The sequence below is a fragment of the Olea europaea genome, chromosome 1 (assembly GCF_002742605.1).
Source record: "Olea europaea var. sylvestris chromosome 1, O_europaea_v1, whole genome shotgun sequence".
In the NCBI taxonomy this organism is placed as follows: Eukaryota; Viridiplantae; Streptophyta; class Magnoliopsida; order Lamiales; family Oleaceae; genus Olea; species Olea europaea.
In genome coordinates this window covers 1,777,417-1,787,499 of record NC_036237.1, presented here as the reverse complement: position 1 = coordinate 1,787,499, position 10,083 = coordinate 1,777,417, and the positions used below count along the sequence as shown (strand labels likewise).

The window sequence follows — 10,083 nt, the reverse complement described above, 5'->3', positions numbered from 1 at the left end:
GATTTTCAATAGAAATGTATAATTGAAAAAGTATAATTATTTTCGAACTTCTCCACTCTCTGAGCTATCAACTCATATATTTTCCTATGATTTTTCCTACAGGTAGCAATTGATTCTTTTTAGTTGGAAGAGCCTAATGATTTCGAAATGATAGGCACACGACATGTTGAATATTATAACTCATATTGATGAAGCACGAAGTAAATATTTCGGTCCCATGGCATTATGTTTTACATAAACATTTGATTTTGTTGCATTTTTTGAAATAACTCATAGTCAGTTTTGGTGATAGATTTGACATCTAATCAGCATCTATCATTGGCGCATGTCACGTTTCGAGTCCACTAGGGTGATTCGGGATGAGTCGTGTCAATTGTTTAAATACTAAACAGTATTCTATGTGAATATAGACAATATTATATATAACTCTTAACATAAACTCGTGTAACCAATACTATCTCTATAACAGAATCTTAAGTAATGGAGTTAAATGTTTCAATGGCCACTAAGCTTTGAGTTCATTCCCCAAATAGTCAATGAACTTTGTCAAAAGTTTCCAGGAGGTCATCGAACTTCAAAATTTTCCTAAATAATCACTGAACTTTGCCAAAAATTCTCAGGAGGTCACCAAATTTAAAAACTTCCTTAAGTAGTCACCGAATTTTACAAAAAGGTTCATATGGGATCACTTAACCTTGCAAAAAGTTCCTAAAAAGTTACTCAACTTTTCAAATTGAGACCCATACATCATTGGTTTAGTGATCCCCCATGAACTTTTTGCAAAGTTTAATGACTATTTAGAGAAGTTTTGAAGTTCGGTGAACTCTTGAGAACTTTTGAAAAAATTCAGTGACTTTTCTGGAAAGTTTTGAAATTTAGTAACCTCCTCGAAACTTTTGGCAAAGTTGAGTGACTATTTGGGTAATTAACTCACTAAACTTTACACCTTGTCACAACTTACCCATTGAACTTAATAAAGCTTCCCAATGGCCACTGAACTTAACTCCATTGCACTAAACTAGCCACCTAATGGATTCTGTCTATGGTTGTGTCTGCGTGGAGGGGAAAAGTGACGTGGCAGTTAAAATTCGTCACGTGTTAAGAGACTTGCACATGTGGACTCTATATCACCAAAACAACCATATGAAATTAAAAAATAGTTTCTACAAATTAACTCCAATTCACTTTCCTACGCCCAAGCCATGCCCTAAACCCAAAACCAAATCTACAACCACCTTGTCATTGTCGTTGCTGGCCTTCACAAAATACCACCATAAATGAATGTGGTTTTAGATGAATGTGAGTTGAATTCGAGTTGTGAATCCAAAGTTTTGCTTTTGCTATAAGATTTTCAGTTGTTTGCCAAGTCATGTGTTTTTGTTTTAAAGCCCATCGTCGACGATGACGAAGTGGCTATGGAAGAAGGCAGCGGCGAAGTAGGAACTTAGTTTTGGGTTTCGGGGTGGGTAGGGATGGGGGAAGGATTTTGGAGTTAATTTGTTGAAGGTATTTTTCTAATTTCATTTGGTTAAGGGTTTGTTTGGTGATTAGGCATCTACATGTGTAAGTTACTTAACATGTAGAGAATTTTAATTAACATGTCACATTTTCATCCCCCACTTAGATACAACAATAGATGGAATCCATCCAGTGGCCAATTTAATGCAACGGAGTTAAGTTCAGTGGCCATTTGGAAGTTCCATTAAGTTCAGTGGGTAAGCCGTGACGAGGTGTAAAGTTCGGTGGCCAATGTAACATTTAAATCTAAGTAATGGGTAGAGGTTCATACCAAAACCTCGACTATCAGCTACTTATGTTAAAAATAAATAAGTCACTAAATTAAGTACAACCTTTATCAAGAATTTTACATTAGTCTACTAGAATGAAACTGGGTAATATACGAATTATAATGAGAATATATAAGCCAAGCAAGAAAAGGACAGATCATTATTGCATAGCAACAATATTGGTGTTGGTCTAGGTTAAAGTTTGTCACTTGCAACCAAAAGCACAGTCATGGAACTTGTATTTAGTTTATTTGTCTCTGTGCTTCCAATTGTTCTTTCTTCTGGGACCTTTCTCCAGACTATCAATGTATTTTTTACTCAAGGGTTGCTTTATTCTGGTCTGGTGAGGAAGATTTGTTAAAATAAAAGAGAGTTGAAACGACAATTTTTTAGCTATTATTTAGAGCAAGGAGCATGGGGTGTTCTTTCTTTCTTTTTCTTTTTTTCCCCTTTTTCTCTTCTTTTCGTCCTTAGCCTTTTCTCTTTTCCTTTTTGGCTGCAAAGTGTTAACCTTTCCCGGGAAGAAGACCTTTTCTAGTCTCCATGTGCCTCCATCAACTTCTGCCCCGTCCCTTCTAGTAGTCGATTATATCATATCATATCATATACATTTATGTATATATTCACATAAATCATAGTACAACGATGGCGATATAATTATATGGAACCTAACTGAAGATATAATGAGACGACGCTTGGATGATTTTTCTATTTTTCAGTTTGATATTTTCGTAAATTTTATTTTATTTCTGTATAGTATAGTAAATACTCAATTGGCAATTTGAAAAAATATGTGAGTGTACGTATATGAAAGACAAAACATTCAAAAGAAATTTCATACGAGATAATGATCACGTGCCACAGTATTTTTCGAATATGTCATGATTTTGGGGCATATAAGCATCAAATTTACCTGCTTTTTTATGTTATGAAAAGAAAAAAAAAAAACAAAAAGTGAAACCCGAAAAAGATTTTTGAGTGGTAAACATGTCACCCACATGAACACTGGAAAGAGTAAAGATAGCAAAGCTCTTATTTACAGCCAAAAAGCTTTCTTTGAATTGACATCAGCTTTGTGAAGAAGTATCTAAAGAGACAGAGGCATCACAGTCCTTTTACCATGTACGTGTCGCACCTGTTAAGTCTCTCAGTTTCATCGTCTCATTTGAAATAGAAGGTACATATTTATCTAAATATCGTTTTCAACACGCTCCTTTCGTAAAAATTATGCCTTCTTTACCTCTTTAACAAAAAATCACGTGTAAATCGAAAATATGTTTGTCTCAAGAATAATTTAAGCGGTTTATGTATATATTCACATAAATCATAGTACAACGATGGCGATATAATTATATGGAACCTAACTGAAGATATAATGAGACGACGCTTGGATGATTTTTCTATTTTTCAGTTTGATATTTTCGTAAATTTTATTTTATTTCTGTATAGTATAGTAAATACTCAATTGGCAATTTGAAAAAATATGTGAGTGTACGTATATGAAAGACAAAACATTCAAAAGAAATTTCATACGAGATAATGATCACGTGCCACAGTATTTTTCGAATATGTCATGATTTTGGGGCATATAAGCATCAAATTTACCTGCTTTTTTATGTTATGAAAAGAAAAAAAAAAAACAAAAAGTGAAACCCGAAAAAGATTTTTGAGTGGTAAACATGTCACCCACATGAACACTGGAAAGAGTAAAGATAGCAAAGCTCTTATTTACAGCCAAAAAGCTTTCTTTGAATTGACATCAGCTTTGTGAAGAAGTATCTAAAGAGACAGAGGCATCACAGTCCTTTTACCATGTACGTGTCGCACCTGTTAAGTCTCTCAGTTTCATCGTCTCATTTGAAATAGAAGGTACATATTTATCTAAATATCGTTTTCAACACGCTCCTTTCGTAAAAATTATGCCTTCTTTACTTCTTTAACGAAAAATCACGTGTAAATCGAAAATATGTTTGTCTCAAGAATAATTTAAGCGGTTAGACGTGACAAATTAACTAAGGGTAATGATAAATGTCTGAAGATGATGGGGTCCAGTAAATTGGGAATCTTGCGGGGGTTAAGAGAGGAGAGGAGAGGAGAGGAGAGGAGAGGATGATGGATTAGTGATAAGTGAAGAAACAGGGCATGTGAGTGGGGTGACATTACTTTTTAAGTCCAAAAAGAGAAGTTTCCCAAAGAGAGTCCAAAGTCAAAGCATCAAATCTTAAAGATTAAAAAGCCCCTTTCTATAAAGAACCAAAACGTGCAATTATGCGTTTTTAGATCTATTTCACGTAAATATTCACAAATTAGAATGACTGTGTAATTATCTTTTAAGGATGTCTCTATGTCTAATTTAGCCCTATCTATTCACCTTTTTCTTTTGATTTTTGAGGGAAAAAAACATTGCGTTATTCTAACATGCACATATAGGCAAGAAATATAAACAAGAAAAATGAAAAAATAAAATAAAATGAAGTCACAAATTTTTTTTAGTCTTAATTAAAATTAATCTCGCGAGTGATGGTTAGGATGGCTCATTGTTAAGCCCCCGTTTGGTAGCAATTTTTTATTTCAAAAAATCAAATTTTTGACTTCTTCAGCTCGACCTACTTTTCTCTTTAACAATCAAAAAATCATTTCTCATGTTATGCCTCAATGTTTCAACGATAGATTAATAATATTATTTCAAAAATATGTACCACTTGGTATTATGAGAAAACTCATGGTGTTAACCCACTTCAGTAAACTCACAAAATTTTCGAGCCAAAACATATTTTTTGTATTTTAACAAAATTTACCCTATTTTGTAGGCTTTTTTGTGTCATTGTTGAGTTTATTGTTACTTTTTTTCCTATAAAAATGGATGTCGACTTCAAAATCAGTGTTGTCTGGATAGATTTTAAGCTCAGCAAAAACTCCGGTTGATGTTTCAATTGTTAGAGTAAACCCACCTTTCGTTTTTTAAATATTTTTTTTTCAAGAAAATCACTTGTGGCTATGCATAATCGCATATTGCACTCGCTTTGACTTTTCTAACAAAAAAAAAAAAAAAAAAAAATTCTATTCACGTTGAAGAGTATCTGTTACTTTTCTATCGAATAAGATTTTGAATAATAAAGTTAAAAAGGAACTGGTTCATGTTTTACTGTGAACTGTTCACGAGTCCAAATTTCAATGGAAAAGAATTTGATTTGTGGTGAATATAAATTATAAATTAAAACAGCTTAAATTTTTGGACGTGTCGGTTGAATAGTAGTATACTCCAAACAGTCCCCAGGTAAAAATTAGAGAGGAATAATGAAAATCTTTAAATGATGACTAATTGGCCTTTTTCACTTTTGGTCAAGTCAAGAAATTAATAGCAACCCGAGTGATCCTTCGCAAATGGTCTCTGCAAAAATGGAAAAATGCTGTGGTTCTTCTGTGCACACTTCAAATACTGAATCTGATAAGAGTTTTATTGAATTTTGTTCGTCTCTGTGGCTGTTATAGATGTTGATAGAGACGACACTGCCATCAACCATTACAACTGTGGCACTGAAAACCATGGTGCTTTTCATTTACATTTACTTGGTTGCACTGCAGAGACAGCAGAAGTAAAGGGCTCTCTCTCTCTACTCTCTAGATTTCAAAATGTTGTGTAATAATTTTAGAGTAATATTAAGCATATTTTTTTGTTAAAAATATATTTTGAAATATTAATTTTTGGAGTATGTTTAATTGAAAAATAAGAAAAAATTTGATTTATGTTTAATATTATTTATTAAATAATGTGTAATTAAAAAAGAAAAAGAAAAATATATTTTGATAAAAATGGGAATCAAACAAGAATTTAGCCCAATTAAAATTATAATCTCAATTTACACCGCGTCCGTGCTAATGCGATATGTCACATTAGCGTTACGTAAATTGGAATTATCATATCACATTAGCGCCAAGTAAGTTAGGATTATAAACTAATCATAATTTTATGCCTGGGAAAGACTGGTCACCTCCATTTTCTTACCACCAAAGCCAGCAAAGATCTTCAGATAGTCATAGTCCAAACAGAAAATCTATGCACTATTTGAGACCACATAATGTATTCATTAAAATACAAAAACAATTGTTTTATTTTCCTTCTTACCGCACTCAAGAACATCCAAGAATTTAGTTGTTATATAAAAAATATATTTCATGTATTAAATTATTTATATGCGATTCATTGACGAGAACATTTTATAAAATTAGAATTTTGACACTAATGAACTTGTTTAAAAGTTTAAATTATTAAAGATGAATATTTATTTAAATTGTGTTTTCGACAGAAAAAATAAAGAAAACAAACGTAAATGAGATTTTAAATAATACCAAGTAACCTCATATTCTTTTACAGAAAAATGAGGGGGAAACCACATTCACATTATATTTTGCAATAATCAAGCTCTAAAAGTCTTGAATACAAAACAAAAACTAAATTATCTTGAATACAACAATCTTTAATAATTAGATGATCAGTTATCAGTTTGATCACCTCTCTTGATATCCCACTCTCTTAAACCAGATGATATGTAACTCCATCCAAGTGAATTTCCGTTGGGAGACAGTGTTTCTGTAACTGTACGTGAAGCTTGAAACTGCTGCTTACAAGCCTGGCAAGTAACTTGTAATGTAGTTGAATTGATTTGATTTATAGCATGTTGTTTCAAGGCCAGTGCTTTCTCTAATTCTGCCCGTGCTTGTTGTCTGATTCTTTTTGCATTGGCAAATTCTTGTTCTGCCAATTCAATCTGTCCCTTGGCCTGTTGCCTTGCATCTTCGGCATAAGCCTTCTCAGCCATGGCCAACCTTAGCTGGTCATCTGCCTGTTCTTTCATTCGTCTCGATTGTGGCGCCGCAACAGCCATGTTTTGCTTCTCACTGCTGCAAATATATGCATTATCCATTTCGGTTTTTTCACTGATTTCTGATGACCCGATAGAGAGTTGAAGTTGAGTTGACTGATTTTCATCCATTTTGGTTAAGAGCTGGAGCTCTAAATTTGGTGGCCTGGAATTCTTGAAATTTTTACTGGAATTACCTGCAGAGGGGTTCAAGAAACTGTTTTCCATTTTCCGATTTGGTAAAGATAGAGGCGCAGAAAATATTGGAGCGACATTGGTGTCACTGGAGGGACTGGGGCTTGATGCTGTTCGAGATAAACATGCAGCAGGCTGTAAATTATTGTGTGATTCTGATCTGAGACGCCCCATGCTGCAAGTATCTTGATGTTCAATGAAACTCTCCACCCTAAAATTTACCAGGATTTCAAAATGTTAGCTAGTACTTAATATTGATGACAAATAAGTGTAATGATTCTTGATGCAGTGAAAAAGTAAAGCAAATTAAAGATGTTGATTTAAACGAGAAGAAAAAGGAGATCATATCTTTAGCATCTTGACATGTAAACAAGAAAAACGACTCCATAATTAACTTCAAAGACGTGACCAGCAAACATAATAATTAATGACAATAAAGAAATCTCAGACGGGCTAGGAACAGTTCTGGATCTAATAAATAGTGATGTACGACTCCATATATTCAATAGAATGAAATTTAAATAAAAAAATATTGAAAAATATAACACAGAAACAACCTATGTAAGTTTATATTTTTTCATGCATGGAAATACTATTTGAGAATGGAGACATGGATAAGTATCTGTAACACTGTAAGAAACGAGGTGAGAAACAATTTTGATCAACACTTTAATCACATCAGTATGATGAGTAAACTATTTTTAGGATACAGTAAACACTGTTACTAAAGTAATAACAGTATTTAACTAATATATACGTGCAGACATTCTGGAAAATATAAAACAAAAATGACCTCCATGAGACTGGATTTTGGGAACTGTGGATAACTGTCAACAAATGGTTCCTATATTAAAGTATAACCAGAATCAATCAAAGCCTACTTTATTATGAAATTTCCCTTGAGCATTTCTTGAACTTGTTGATTATAATCTGATTTGACAAGTATTATTTATAATTACTTATTTAAATGGAAACTAAACCTCTGCACTGAATACAACAAAATATTGGTTCAATTAGAATTCTGTTGCGGACGAATTCTTAAGTTTTAGACCACCCAAAATTTGAATTCATTTAAGAATAACTTTAAACGTGGAAGTGTGGCAAGTGTGAGTGCGTGTTTGAAGAAAAAATTTGGTAAAATAAACAAGTTCTCATCTAAGTCTAGGCTGTTAAAGAAAGAGACGAGATGATTAACGAATTTCGAGAAGACAAACCTTGAAAAGACACGGCCACAGTCACAAGAATGTCCTCTAGTTCCACAAGTCTTGAGATGTGCCTTGTAATCAGATTGAACTGCATATCCCTTTGAACATTTATCACAAACCCACTGTTTATGATTACTATGTTTTCTTCTGAAATGTTTTTTGATTCCCACAAGATCACCTAAAGCATGGCAAGGATCATGATGCAAACAGCTAGGCTCGGGGCACACGAACACTCTCTTCTTTGCTATTGGTGTCTCCCTCTTTAGCAGTTTCCAAGGTACTTTGTGTCTTCTTCTATGCATCTGTAAATTTTGATCTCTTTGGAACCCTTGATTGCAGATCTCACATACATATCGATCTGATTCCAATAGGGTTTTTGGTGAAAGAGATACAACTTCTGCATCTGGATCTAGTTATATATACAATAAAACAGCTCCATTAATTAAATAAAACAGACCAAAAAAGGTAATTATAAGTCCAGTAAATTCAAGAAAATTATGATCACATACCTGGGGTTCCTGCTGGCCTTCTTTTTCTTTTACTACTGTTTTCATTTTCTGAAGAAGCAAATGGCTCCGAAGAATAAGAGGGATTATTGCTACTTAACATGTATAATTGCTTATAGATAAGTGATAATGTAATTCTATGAAACACAAGGCCAAAAACCCAGAATAAATTCTATCAAGTTCTGAAACTTGAACATGAAAAACAAATGGAAAATTTTGGGTAGAAGTTAGATGAGGGGACGACAGAATATACAGCTACAACCATGGGGCAAAGAAAAATAATAATAAAAAAGGCTTTTTCTTTCGGTTATATAATCAGCCTTCTTTCAGCTTTTAAGCTTTCAGCTTTTTTTTTAATAAGCTTTTTCTCTCTCTCTTTACCTTCATCCTCTTGAAGAGAGAGAGAGATGGGGGGGCGGGGGGGGATAGGCGTGGGTCAGGTTTCAAGTTGATCCCATCAGGAAGCAATTGGACCGAAGAGAAAAAAACCCCCACATACAAACAAAACATAGTAATTAATTATACAGTAAATTTGCATGCATAAATACAGGACAACTGCATATATAAACGTACACGTTAGATTCTAATTGTTGTCATTTTTCATACACTGTAAAGACACTAATTAGAGTATTTTTTTTGTAATTACACATTGGTACCTGTATAGCAACTGCTAAGGCAATCTAGGTCCCTACCTATGTACCAAGTTCGAGGAATTACATGTTTGTTCCGCTATAAGTCAAAATTAATAATTAATTCAACAGCTTATTTCATAGAATTTGCAATTTTAATCAACTTTTTAATCATATTTTTCATCAACTTTTATCAAAATCTACTAAAATGTTTATTTTTAACTATACCAAACAGGAGCATTGTTTTCTTAAGAGTTGATGTAATTGTTTATCCATACAATACAAATTTTTGTTTACCCTATTTTTCAATTTTATTTATTTGTTGCCTAAGTAGGGTTGGATATAATCCGGTTCGGTTCAATTCAAAAGAACAGGCTTAGGCAAAAAAAGCTGAAAATTCGATCAAACCGAACACACTCAAGTCAATTCGGGTTGGTTTGACACTAGTAGTTGGTTTTGTTTGATTTTCTTTTAAATAAAACTATGGTGAGTTGGTTCAGTTATAGTTTGAAGTCTCAAACCGCTAGTAATCGCTCCTTGGCCTACCATAGAGAATCGAATCGAACCTGAATTCTTGGATATTTTGTAATTAAGTGGAATCATTGTATCCAAATTTAATTGTCGAACCGTTCAGATTCAGGTTCGGGTTCTTTTGGTTTGGCTCTGTTCAATTCTATTTGGTTCCAAACTAACATATAATAATTAATTTTTTTTTTCAATTTTACATTAACGTTACATTGATTTAACTAATGACGTATTCAATTTTAGCTCTTACGCCTCTTTTTGTTGAATTCTTCATAGATTTGACTTTTAAAATCATAGGAAAAGAAAGATGGGAAGCTCACAATAATGAAGAAAATACGTAGTTGAGCTTCCAATTGAATTTCTCCAGAACAACA

The 10,083-nt window shown here is 33.1% G+C and overlaps 1 protein-coding gene across 1 annotated transcript; it reads right to left on the bottom strand.

The window, feature by feature from the left end:
- Positions 1 to 6,131: 6,131 nt before the first annotated feature.
- LOC111411466 (protein SHOOT GRAVITROPISM 5-like) lies at positions 6,132 to 8,929 on the bottom strand. Its single transcript, XM_023042016.1, has 3 exons — positions 8,559 to 8,929; positions 8,059 to 8,458; positions 6,132 to 7,055 (listed from the first exon to the last, which is right to left on the bottom strand). The coding sequence occupies exons 1-3, from the start codon at positions 8,656 to 8,658 to the stop codon at positions 6,281 to 6,283; spliced, it is 1,275 nt and encodes a 424-aa protein (XP_022897784.1). The 5' UTR covers positions 8,659 to 8,929; the 3' UTR covers positions 6,132 to 6,280.
- Between the last annotated feature and the right edge of the window lie 1,154 nt (positions 8,930 to 10,083).